This window comes from Sturnira hondurensis, unplaced genomic scaffold, assembly GCF_014824575.4.
Source record: "Sturnira hondurensis isolate 20B ecotype Veracruz unplaced genomic scaffold, ASM1482457v3 Scaffold0017436, whole genome shotgun sequence".
Lineage (NCBI taxonomy): Eukaryota > Metazoa > Chordata > Mammalia > Chiroptera > Phyllostomidae > Sturnira > Sturnira hondurensis.
In genome coordinates, this window is record NW_028090067.1 from 6,427,192 (window position 1) to 6,440,090 (window position 12,899).

The 12,899-nt window shown below is 40.3% G+C and overlaps 1 protein-coding gene and 1 non-coding gene across 5 annotated transcripts; both read left to right on the forward strand.

The window, feature by feature from the left end:
* Positions 1–1,515: 1,515 nt before the first annotated feature.
* On the forward strand, positions 1,516–8,234 carry SLC25A3 (solute carrier family 25 member 3). 4 transcript variants are annotated; one of them, XM_037068061.1, is made up of 8 exons: positions 1,516–1,626; positions 1,865–2,025; positions 3,477–3,598; positions 5,202–5,381; positions 6,202–6,383; positions 7,051–7,223; positions 7,698–7,808; positions 7,891–8,234. In XM_037068061.1, exons 2-8 carry the CDS (start codon positions 1,869–1,871, stop codon positions 8,049–8,051), a joined length of 1,086 nt encoding a protein of 361 aa, XP_036923956.1. In that variant the 5' UTR covers positions 1,516–1,626; positions 1,865–1,868; the 3' UTR covers positions 8,052–8,234. The 4 variants fall into 4 exon arrangements, with proteins under 4 accessions (XP_036923956.1, XP_036923955.1, XP_036923954.1 ...); XM_037068060.1 differs by lacking the exon at positions 3,477–3,598 and adding an exon at positions 3,174–3,298 and having other exon boundaries at positions 1,544–1,605; XM_037068059.1 differs by lacking the exon at positions 3,477–3,598 and adding an exon at positions 3,174–3,298 and having other exon boundaries at positions 1,546–1,624.
* Positions 6,734–6,980, forward strand: LOC119002586 (small nucleolar RNA SNORA53). The gene has a single exon (XR_005069779.1). It is a non-coding gene; the product is annotated as a small nucleolar RNA SNORA53 (small nucleolar RNA).
* Positions 8,235–12,899: the final 4,665 nt, after the last annotated feature.

Here is a 12,899-nt window from a genome sequence, read left to right on the forward strand (position 1 = left end):
GAAGAATTTAGTGCTTTAAAGTCTTAGCTCAAGATGAGATAAAGGACCAGAAAGTTTATGACTGCCTTCCTGTAACAGCAAGGCTGTAATAAAAAAAAAAAAACCAAAACACCCAAAATTTAATCCTGAATCACAATGCAATGGAATTTCCAATCTTACAGTTCTCCCATTAAAGTTAATAAATTTATTTGAGCAGCAGTGAGCCTCTGAACATCAGAATGGGAACATATGGGCAGATTCAGATGATACTGGAACACTTAGGGGGTTTGCCCAGCTCTATTTAAAGTCCCTGGAAAAAAATCTTTATCATTTATTTCTAGTCAAAGTCTCCAGACTTTTTTTGTGTGTGAGATTTTCTACATCTCTGTTAGCATTCTGGCTCTGACATTTTTCCCAGCTCCTGATAAAGTAACCTTGGGGAAAGTTAGAGTTCTTGTATGTAGTACAATGTACATTCTTGAGAATGACCAGTTCTGCATTCTCAGGTTTAGGATTGGTCCCAGGGGATTATCAATCAGATGTCTAACAGTCTGAATGATGGATGTCAGGTGGATGTCTGGTCCTGGATAATGAGTCCTTCAGGGGGTAATCAGAGGTCTGGTATATGTCCAGAAACATGTATCTGGTCACTGGGATGAAGAGTTCAAAAATTCAAGTTCCCAGGCTAGCTAGAAGAATCGAATCAGTTACTCATGCTGCAACCTTCATAATGTTAATTTTAGCACCTTGGTTAAAGTGACTCCATTTTATATATTCCTTATCTTAACTCTTTCCTGGGAGGTTTGACCTCTACTAAACTCTCCCTAATTAAAGTAGGCCCTTCTCTGTTGAACTGAATCTAATTAAGATTTTCTAAATTTATTAAACACACAAAATCTTCTGCCAGTCACTTCCACTTTAGTTCATCTCTTGGTCAGCTTATTGAATGCTTATTGAAGCATTTATTGAATGTTTTAAATATGCTATATAAAATACTGTGAGGCAGCAAGCTGTCTTGTCTATCTTTAGAATTCTTGCTACACATTTCCTTGTAAAATCCTCTCCTAAAGTCTGATGAAAACGCAGACATGTCTATATGTTAGGTGAATGGATGGAACTAAAAAAAAAAAAAGTACCAGAATGGCAGAAGTCTCGACACAAAACACTTCACTCGCATCCTAACTGCAACACCAGGATTAACATCAAGCATTCCTGTTTTCTTTTGTTCTTTTAAGTGACTATTATATTGGGACACTCACTTAAATGTAAAGAACTGAACGCCCGGTATCAAGGAAAGACTGACTCTTCAAGGTGAAGGGACAAAAAGAGGAGGTCACCAGCACTACACCCACACTACTCTAGAACCCGGCTTAGAATGTGCGCCTGCGCAGAACAAATCCTCCTGCGCTGAAGTTGGGCCGGAAGGGCTGGGGCGACCGGGGCGGGGATAGGGTTGCTAGGAGAACGTAATGACGCTACAGCCGTGGCCGTCCCTCCGCCAATGGGTGCCGTCTGCCTGTAGTGACTGACCGTGTTACGTCACTCTGACGACGCGCGAAGGGCACACTTCTAAGGGCTCGGAGGACATTCGGCCTCTGTGAGCCGCAGCGTTCCCCAAGAGCGTCGGTGTGTTCGCCATCTTAGGGAGTGAGTGTGCTTGGGCCTTCCCTGCAGCAGGTGCTGGGAGTGGGGAGCGGAGCTTCTATGGGACGATGCTTTAGTAGTAGGCCCACCTGGCCTTCTGTTTTAGGGAGGCCACGGTGACCTCAAGGGCGCGAGGGCGAGAAAAAGAAGGTCGGGTCGGGGTCCCAGGGTCCCGTGACTGTGGCCGGCCTGACGGCCCCCCTTTTGCCTTTCATCTGACCGCCGGGCCCTCTTTCCTTAGGAGTATGTTTTCGTCCGTGGCGCACCTGGCGCGGGCGAACCCCTTCAACGCACCCCACTTACAGCTCGTGTACGATGGCCTCGCGGGCCCCAGCAGCAGCCCTGCTGGGCCGCCGGGCCCGCCCCGCCGCTCCCGCAACCTGGCAGCCGCCGCTGTGGAAGGTGAGGCCAGACCCTTGACCTGCGCCGGGCCTGGAGGGCAGGAAAGGACGTGCCCTGCCCGCCGCGCCGCAGGACGGCTCCCAGTTGCTTGCCGGAAAATGTCAGCCCAGTCTGCCCAGGTGTCGGATCCTTAGCCCTCCCTCAAGGGCACGGAGGCACAGATCCCTCCGTGACCTCCACGTCCTCAAGGGTGTAGAGACATAGAGGCCTTGACTAGCTCCGTATCTTCTCCGGCGTGAGCCCGATTGGTCAGCAGACTAAGTATTGGGTAAAGTCCTTCCTAATTGCTGGCCGCCTGCAGTTCTAACTCTGTGTTCTTTGATCAGGTTTTAATTTTCTTCTCAAAAATATTACTCCCTCCCTTAGGTATTTCCGAAGTCTGATATTAGTTGACCCAGAGTGTATAAGATAACTAGATGTCTTTTAATACATGTTGTGAAGAAGGCGACTTGCAGCCTCAGATAGGCCATAGGAAGGACATAGTAATTGGTAGGGATACCTTCGGCCTTATTTCTTAAGGTTCTTGGCGATTAGACCCAATTTAAATGAATTGTGTGTACTCTAAATCAAATCCTACTGGAGTGGTTGTACAGAGAAACATCACGTATGGTATGTGTTTCTGTTATGTCTTAATGTGGATTAGAGTCCTTACACATTCTGTACTTGAATTTAGAAAGTTAAAGCTAATTTCATTTGTGTAGTGTTTGATTGCAGGCATTTATGTTTCTTTAGTTGTATGCTATAGGAATGTGTAAGTAGTAGACATTGTATTGGTTAATGGCTGGGGTAAATCTACAAGTTTACAAGCTGAGTGCTCCTTCTGAGTTTCATTTGTACTCTCAAGTGTTTTCTTATCAGTGATTAATTTGCACCTTGATTTTAATCGTTAATGTAGAAGAACTTTCTTATTAAGAGCTAGAATAAGAGCTAGTTAACTCACAGATAGAACCTTCATAATCTTTCAGTTATTGTTTTGATTTTGGCAGTTACATGTACTAGGTGGAAAGTCATCTGTCAAATTAATTGTAACGGGGCCAAAGCTGTTCAGTTGTGATAGTACTGTTTCCCAGGGAAACCATTCTCTTTTCATTCCCGTGGCCTTTGTCGTCTGAAGAAATACTTAACTGATTTTTTTTTCAATCAAACAGAGCAGTATAGCTGTGAATATGGATCTGGCAGATTCTTTCTCCTGTGTGGATTTGGAGGAATTATTAGCTGTGGCACAACACATACAGCATTGGTTCCTCTAGATCTGGTTAAATGCAGAATGCAGGTTTGTTTTGCATGTTGGACCAAATAAAGCATATTGTTGAAGCATGGCTGTTAGATTGTAAGATGTAGTCATCTACTAACAAGCTGTGTGGAAACCTAACTTTCCGGGAGGTAAGTTGATAACCAGTAATAACATGAGTTTTATACTGAAATGCATGGTGTGTCTTGTCTTATTACAGAGTACAGTTGTGAATATGGCTCCCTGAAGTTTTATGCACTGTGTGGCTTTGGTGGGGTCTTAAGCTGTGGTCTGACACACACTGCTGTGGTTCCCCTGGATTTAGTGAAATGCCGCATGCAGGTTTGTGTTAAGATGACAATGTTGAAAGTATTCATGTGGGACTTAATTACAGATAATCTTGAGGGACTTTACAAATGAGAAGAATCTGAAGATGTAACAACTGCTAATAGGAAAGGAAACCTGAATTTCTTTAGTCTTTTTTTTTTTTTAAGATTTTATTTATTTTTAGAGGGAGGGAGAAAGAGAGGAAAACCTCCAGGTGCAAGAGACATATCCATAGGGTTGCCTCTCCAATGCCCCCAACTGGGGCCAGCTGGGAACTGGCTGCAACCCAGGCATGTACCGGACTGGGAATCTAACCAGCGACCTTTTGGTTCACAGGTCAGCGCTCAATCCACTGAGCTACACCAGCCAGGGCTCTTTAGTCATTTTATCAGAAGTTATGTGTGAGAGTGGGTAATTGTTCATTGTTCACTATGTGAAGTAACTTCACATATGTTAATTGATAAGATGAAGGCAGAGAGCTCTGTGTAGATTAAAAATGTACTTTTAGTATCTTGGTATTAAAATTTGTGGGTATGCAGCGTCTTGTATATTCACTTACATAAAGGTTTTTTTAAAAAAAAACAATTGGAATATCTTATTAGAATTGTTGAAACAAAAATAATCAAACCTCAAAATTTATTTGTTCCAAACAGGATTAGAAGTCTACTTACCTAAAAGAGAAAGGAAGGTGAAATAATTAGCAGGGAGAGGAAGGTGACGTATACCAGCCTTTCTAGTACTGGCAGAAATAGTGAGATAAGATGTTTTTTCCCATTTAGTTAATAGAATGGATATGAAATATGCCTTCTCTAAACTTCTTATGCATGTCAAAAGACAATTCTCACTATGTTAATGTACTTTTTAAACTTATATATAGTTTATCTTAAGTTCACAAAACTATAGTATAATCTACTTAATAGGCTAGTCTTTTAAGTTAGACAGGCATACATTGCTTTATTTTCCTTTGCTTCATAGCACTTCAGAGATACTGTGTTTTACAAATTGAAGGCAAGAACCTTCACTAGCAAAGAGATTATGACTTGCTGGCTCAGATGCTGCTTAGCATATTTTTAATCTGTGAAGTGTTTTTATTTAAGTTATATACATTGTTTTTTTTAGATATATTGTTATATACTTAATAGAGTACAGTATAGTATAAACAAAACTTTTATATACTCTGGGAAACTAAAGTTGTGTGACTTGGTTTATTGTAATATTATCTTTATTTTAGTTGTCTGGAACTGAACCTGCAGTATCTCCAAGGCATGCCTGTAGAGTTATCTGTTATTTAGGCAGTAGCTTTGAAACTAATTCTTTAAAAGTGGTGAAGTTGGGTGGTGAAAAATCTATTTAGGAATCAGTTTTATTATGTATTTTTGTAGGAATTTTACCCTTTGAACCAGCCTATTCCAAGACTTAAGTCTAACTGAAAGAAAGCTAAGTTCACGTTCACAGAGATAATTACACATAATAAGCTGATATCAGGCAGAGAGCTTGAGTTTACCTACCTTTTGTGTAGTTTATTTTAGAACCAAAAGGAAAAACTAATAAATATTTATGAGAAGTACTAGCTTTTTGGTGTGTTTATTTACTTATTTTCTTCTTGTTTTAAATATAGGTGGACCCCCAGAAGTATAAAGGCATATTTAATGGATTCTCAGTCACACTTAAAGAGGATGGTGTTCGTGGTTTGGCTAAAGGGTGGGCTCCGACTTTCATTGGCTACTCTATGCAGGGGCTCTGCAAGTTTGGCTTTTATGAAGTCTTCAAAATCTTCTATAGCAACATACTTGGAGAGGTATGTGAGTTAACTTTGAAATGGAAAGTCCTGAGCTTTTAACTTAAAATTTAAACCCAAAAAGGATTTTAGATTTTTGTCTGACCCACCTCATTTTAGAATTGAGGAGATGGCCTCAGAAAGGAACAACAACATGTTTCAAATAATGAGTCTGTTTTAGCAACCACTGGATGAAAAAAAGAAAATGTGTATAATTAGATTTCAGCGTTCCTTTTTTATTAGACTGCTGCTTTCCAACTAGGTTGGATTTTGAGTTTATATCAAGAATTTATTAAGGGGACTTACATATGAGGCATGTCTTGTGTGGCAGCAAGACAAGACATAAGTATCTTCTGTACCACGTGGCAGGCACTAAGGGGTGGTACAGGACAGGGAAAGGTGGATAGGGAGTACTTGCAGGTGACCCACCCCGGATAAGGGGAGGCTGCCTTTTGTGCTTGCCTGTCGCAGGGCAACAGAACCAGCACACCTGGGACATAGGGGACAGTCGATCAGGCAGTTTCTGAGGGGATTTTCTGGAAGCAACCTGTTCTGGCCAGGGTCTAATGGATGGTAGTCACTCATGGAATAGTATCTCCTCCATAGATTTCTTTGTATAGTTCCATGGTGCCTAGATGTTTAAAAAAAAAAACCTTCATATTTCAAATGTGTGGTTGATGAAGTTATGAAAGAGACATAATAGTCAATCTCATGGGTGTCATCCATGGACTGTATGCTAAACACTCTTAGAATGTCTGAAATTTAACTGCTTCCTAGAACTATCTCTTAAGGTAAAATCGAAAACAGCCAATTCATGTTCTTCCTTGTGTATTTCAATTAGGAGAACACCTATCTCTGGCGCACATCACTGTATTTGGCCGCCTCTGCCAGTGCTGAATTCTTTGCTGACATTGCTCTGGCTCCTATGGAAGCTGCCAAGGTTCGAATTCAAACCCAGCCAGGTTATGCTAACACTCTGAGAGATGCAGCTCCCAAAATGTATAAGGAAGAAGGCTTAAATGCGTAAGTAAACATTTGCCTAAAATTTATGGTATAAAATAATATACCAGCTGCATTTTTTAGCATTAATCCTACCAAACTTTTAAAAGATGTTTTTGTGTCATATCCATCACTGCCACCTTCCCCCCACCCCTGCCTTTTTGCGTAGAACGTAAATTCCAGGACAAGAATAAGTTGATAGCATGGCTTGAGTACTGAATTAAGAATTTTTTTTCCAAAGTAGGAACCATTTGTCAGTCTACAAATGACTTGATATTTGACCTAAACATTAACCGTTCACTTTTGGGGAGGGTTTATTACAACTCTTGTCATTTGTGTTCACAGTTAAGAACTTGCATATGTAGTCAGGCCACAACATGCTCCTTAGATCCACCTTTGTGGATGCCGGTCTTGAACTGAGTCCTACTTGTAAACTTACTGTTTCTTGTAGTTCCAGTCAAGAAACATCCAGCAACTTTTGTGGTTGTACAGTCGAAGGTGCTTGAGTCATTGGCATGTGAGATAAATATACCTGCACGTTAGTCTTAGGTTCTGATGGAAATGACATGCAATTGTGCTGCCATTTTTTCACTGTCAGGACTTGACTGGTGTGCGGACACTTCTGTTAATGGTGGAAATTCTGCTGGATGAGTATATGCAACTGAGTAAAATAAGTTTTCTGATTTCCCAGATTCTACAAGGGGGTTGCTCCTCTGTGGATGAGACAGATACCGTACACCATGATGAAGTTCGCTTGCTTTGAACGTACTGTGGAAGTATTGTACAAGTTTGTGGTTCCTAAGCCCCGAAGTGAATGTACAAAGGCAGAGCAGCTGGTTGTGACATTTGTGGCAGGTTACATAGGTATGAATTATTTAGGACGTGCTTGTCTGTGAAATTTAGGACAAATAATTATTTCCATTACGGAACTGTATTTCGAAGAAAAATATATCCCAAAGTAGATCTTCCCATAGCATTTCATATGCCCTTCAGAATTCATAAATACTTACTAATTATTAGTTCCTGATAGAATTGGTTTCTCGTTTGCATGGTTAAGCTTGGGGATGTATTAATTTGACTGCTGTACTATTGGTGTTTTTGTTGCTTAGTTTTTCAAGAAAAGTTTTAATACAAGAGAGTGTGTTGATTAAAATTGGATATAAAAACTTTAAAAAGATTAAGTAGACTCCTTTATAACCTTTCTTGTCAGTCTCACTCTAAATCTCATTTTTTCCTAAGAGCTAAAGTTTTATTACTTGGTCATGACAAGACTGTTGGTTGTGATGTGATTTTTTCTAACTGACCCCGTATCGAATCATGTTTCTTGGCTTCTTTCAGCTGGAGTCTTCTGTGCGATTGTTTCCCACCCTGCTGATTCTGTGGTGTCCGTGTTGAATAAAGAGAAAGGAAGCACTGCTTCTCAGGTCCTCAAGAGACTTGGGTTTAAAGGTAGGATTCTTTGTCCTCTAAAGAAGGATTGACACTTTGGGGTGTATTCCATGTTTCACTCCTGTTTCATCTTTCCAATCAGGAGTGTGGAAGGGACTCTTCGCCCGCATCATCATGATCGGCACTCTGACGGCGCTGCAGTGGTTCATCTATGACTCCGTGAAGGTCTACTTCCGGCTCCCACGCCCTCCCCCACCCGAGATGCCAGAGTCTCTGAAGAAGAAGCTGGGGTTAACTCAGTAGACAGAGCAAAGCAAATATGGACTGAATCTGCTTGTTGGTCAGTGTTGAGGAAAGTGCTGAAGGAACTTTTATATATATATGACAGTGTAGGAAATTGTCTTCCTGATATAATTACTGTAGTACTCTTGCCGAAGGCAGGAGTTTCAAATTTGTTGTTGAAATAAACCCAACTGTTCATGATTTGTCTGTGATTTGATAGTTATTTTTAAAACCAGATTTTAAGGATTTCACCCTGCCCCGACTGGTGTGGCTCAGTCAGTTGAGCTCCTTCCCACAAAGTGGAAGGTCACTAGTTTGATTTCTGGTCAGGGCACATGCCTGGGTTGTGCCCTTTGTAAAAAATTAAATAAAATCTTTGGGGGGAAAAGGCTTAACCCTAAAATGGGAAGAATTAGTACTGTGTAAGATCTCCGGAAAAAAGCACGAACGAACCACTGTTGGTTCAGCACTCTGATCCCTACTCATAAATTCTCCTGTGGTTCCAGTCTTGTCACTCAGAGTTGCTACATTTTTAGGAAACACCCTAAATTTTCAAAAATGTGATTTAATTGTTCACTATGGATAAGTATTTGTGATTATATTTTGACAAGTTGATTTCATCATATGATTTGAATTTTTGTATTGTGTACTATGCTTTTTAAAGTCCCTGTGAATTTGGTAATCTTTAATTGTAAATTGTAATCTAAACCAGGCCAATTAGAATGATAGCTTTTATTTATTTACTAAAGATTTTATTTTAGTTTTAGGGAGACAGGGAGGGAAGGGAAAAGGGAAGAGAGAAGCATTTATGTGTGGTTGCCCAACTTGGGGACCTGGCCTGTGACCCTTTGGTTTGCGGCCCACTCAGTCCACTGAGCCACACCAGTCAGGGATAGAAGGACAGTTTTTATTTTTTATTTTTTAAGATTTTATTTATTTATCTTTAGAGAGGAAGGGAAGGAGAGAAGGAGAGAAATATCAATGTATGGTTGCTTCTCTTGAGTCCCCTGCTGGGAACTGGCCTGCAATCCAGGCATGTGCCCTGACTGGGAATTGAACCGCGATCGTGTGGTTCGAAGGCCTGTGCTCAATCCACTGAGCTACACCAGCCAGGAGAAGGACAGTTCTTAAAAGGAACAAAGCAATTGATAGTTAAAAACCATTTTGGGTAATTAACTCTATTCCACACAAATCTGACTTTTACATTTTCAAAAAGGTTTCTGTAAGCCATCGTCAGTTTTGTTTCTAAGAAATATAACTGCTTAACAACTGCAGTGGGCCAGTGCCCCTGCAAAGGCACTTGGGTCAACTCGAGCACTGAAATTTGGTTGTAGGTTTGAGCCCAAACTGGTATTTTAAAAGCTTCCAGGAAGTAAACCACTCCTATTTTCCCTTATATTTGCTTGGACAGTATCAAAGTCCAATGTACAATATAGTTAAAATGTTTCCCCAATCTGATGACATGTTAACCTTGAGGCCTTTGGTTATAAATACCTGGGTTGGGTTGACAATCCCTGAAGTACAAAGGTGGGGCTCCACAAAAAGAATTTTCAAGGCCTCTTACCAGACAGAGATGATTTCATTACAAATCCAGGTTGTAACTTTAGAAGCCACATGCATCTAGTTGCATATTAACTTCCCTATCATTTGGTCTCACGGTGTCAAAGTCTCATTTTACCTGTGTTAGACAGAAAGGAAGGGTTATGGGTGCAAATTTGAGCCAAACTGTTAGAAGGTAGAGCATCAGTCAGCCCAAGCAAGTGATGGCTATAGTAAATTATTATGAGCACTGTGCCTTAGTTATTGCTGTGCAAATATGAAATGGCTTGAGACTGTTTATAACCTCAAGCTTGCTGTGGGTCAGGAATTCAGGAGTATCTTGATTAGATCCTCCCAGTTCTGGCTTTCCTGAAGTTGTAGTCAGATGGTAGCCATGGGGTCATCTCCAGAGGCTTTCACTTATCTAGGCTGGAGAGAGAATTCTGAGCAGCTCCCTGTTAGTGGCTTAGTTTTTCCTGGTGGCTCAGGGCACCTGAACTTATTGCAGGACTCCAAAGTAGAGCCAGACAGAAGCTGAATTTTTTGGTAGGGGATTTAGTCTTGGGAGATAACCGCATCACTTACATACTTTGGGTCACAGCATTGGGAGTCCCAGAAGACGAAATCTCAAGTTTCAGGGGAAAAGGACACAGACACCACCTGTTGCTGGGAGGAGTATCAGTCACAGTGTAAGAACAGCCCGTGTGATTGGGTATTTATGTATATTGAACCAATCCAAAGCAGGGCTGCATTTGAAGACCAGAAGTGCCGTTCAGCTTGCCTTCACTATGAGACACTTCTGCCAGGCTCAGGATTTGAGTTTTATTTTCAAGAAAGACAATTGGTTTTATTTGGATATTGTTATAATGTCCTGTGTTCAAGCTATTATATCTGTAATATCTGTAGTTAGATATTTCAAAGCTTTCTAAAAGAAAACCATTTCATCCTCAAAATTTAAGTAAAATACCCACTTAAAATTTTGTGTTTGATTTCACATTTTAAATTTTATAATTAAAATGAAGGTCCTAATAAGGAAATTTTAATAACTGGCTTTTCACACTTGGTATAATTGTAAGTTCCATAAATTAGAGCCCAGTAGAATGAATATATGCTTGTGATAAGTTTTTTTTTAAGATTTTATTTTTTATGGGGAGGGAGGGAGAGAGGGAGAAACAGAGGCAGAGAAACATGAATGTGTGGTTGCCTCTTGTGCACCCCCTACTGGGGACCTGGCCCACAACCCAGGCATGTGCCCTGACTGCGAATGGAACTGGCGATCCTCTCGCAGACTGGCACTCAGGCACTGAGCCACACCAGCTAAGGCTCAATTCATTCTTTAACTGCATTATGTCAATGCTAGAAGAAGATACCATTGTGTAGTAGCTTTCAGAAAGATCACATGGGTCAAATAGTTTTAAAGATCAAGAAAACAAACCCTGGCCCTGGGCAGGTAGCTAAGTTGGTTGGAGCATTGGCCCCAATACAGTGAGGTTGTGGGTTCAGTCTCTGGTCAGGACAAAAACAGGAAGCAACCAATGAGTGCATAAATAAATAGAACAACAAATTGTCTCTCTCAAAATAAAAAAATAAAAATAAATTCTCATCTAAAGATATGTTTATTGACTCTTGGGGAGAGAGAAAGACAAAAACATCAATGTAAGAAAGAAACAAGCTGGAGGCCTGAACCTGCAACCTAGTTATGTGCCCTGACCAAGAATCAAACCCTCCAACAGTGGGACAGTGCTCCAACCATCTGAGCCACCAGGCGGGGGGGATCAAAATCAATCAATAAATTTTTTTTAAAAACAGCCTGTTTTGCTAAATTATGCATACCTAGTGACGTAAAATAAAATTGAACAGAAAAAGAAGTAAAAGCTTAAACAAATCTTCATTTTGTGGAAGCTTCATGAAATGTTTTGACCATATTTTAAAATGAGTTTAACTTGTCTGTGATACTATTTTTGGGATAGAAGTGTCCATATGTTCATGAAGCCTGGTGTTTGGCAGTCTCGCTGTTAATTTGAATTATACACGGTTTCTTTAGCGTAAGATTATACAATCATAATTTTTATCTTTTATGAAATAAATCACAAAATAATTGTTAATAATTTTAGATATCACATAGTTAAGGAGCAAACTGATTCCAAACCTGGAGGAATCTGTAGTTCAGTTAAATGCTGTCCTCTCTTGATATATCAAATAATGTGGTAACCTTAATAAGTCAGCTACTCCTAAGAGCTCTTAGAATCAATGATCTCTCTTTTAATCTTTATTTTATAAAGATTAAGGTACATTTTAAAAATATTTTTTAGAGCAAAAGGGGTGCAAGAGAGAGGCTAGTCAGTTGCTTCCTGTTTGTACCCCAGCTGAGGACTGAACCCACAACCTAGGTATGTGCCCTGATAAGGAATCGAACCTGCAACTTTTGGTATGTGGGATAATGTTCCAACCAATTGAGCCACCCAGCCAGGGCAAATCATTTATCTCTCTTTTAAATGGCAACTCTGACTTCACATTCTTGGTAATGTTCATAGGAGTATGTGAAATGTTAACTTCACCACTGATGCAGTTTATGAATCTTTTGGTTATTACAACAGGACTTGAGTTTCATAGAAAGCAACAATCCCAAAGTTTTCATGTGTTTTTATAGACTCTAACGTGCCACACATGTAGCAGTCACTTCATAAACACTGGCTATACTGAATAAAAACCTAGGGAATATGTCTCCCACACAGGACATACGGTAATTCCTATCTAATACTGTGCTTCGATGTACAAATCAGCTGGCTGTGTGGAATGTGTATGCAAGATTTGAAGATGGAGAGAGAACTCATACGAGGGGAAGTGTCTTTATTCAAGACCCATGAGTCAATCTCAGAGGGCTGTGTTAACCAAGGTTAAAACTATTAAGACATCATTAACATCTGAAAATATGTTGTACCCCACTTTTACTTAGGGATAAATAATTATTTACAGATTTTACTGACTGCACAGTGGGTTAGACTTTAAATGATATTAGTGCAGGGAAATTTCACAGCTGAAGATGGCTCGCCCATAAGATATCATATTTATTATTGAAATAAAATAACTTTACGTTTCCTACTGTTGGGGAACAGATTGAAAGTTTTCCATCCTACTGTATTTGCCGCAAAAGCTATCTGACTTGAAGACAAAACCATGACCAGGAGCCTGGTAACACTCCAAATTTTAGGGTTCCTTCTCAATACCGACGGACTTGGGTAGGGTTCCTACCCAATTCCTACCAAACTACTGACGGACTTGTGAAGCATTATTTCGATGAGTGGACCTAGAACCAAATAAGATGAGTCC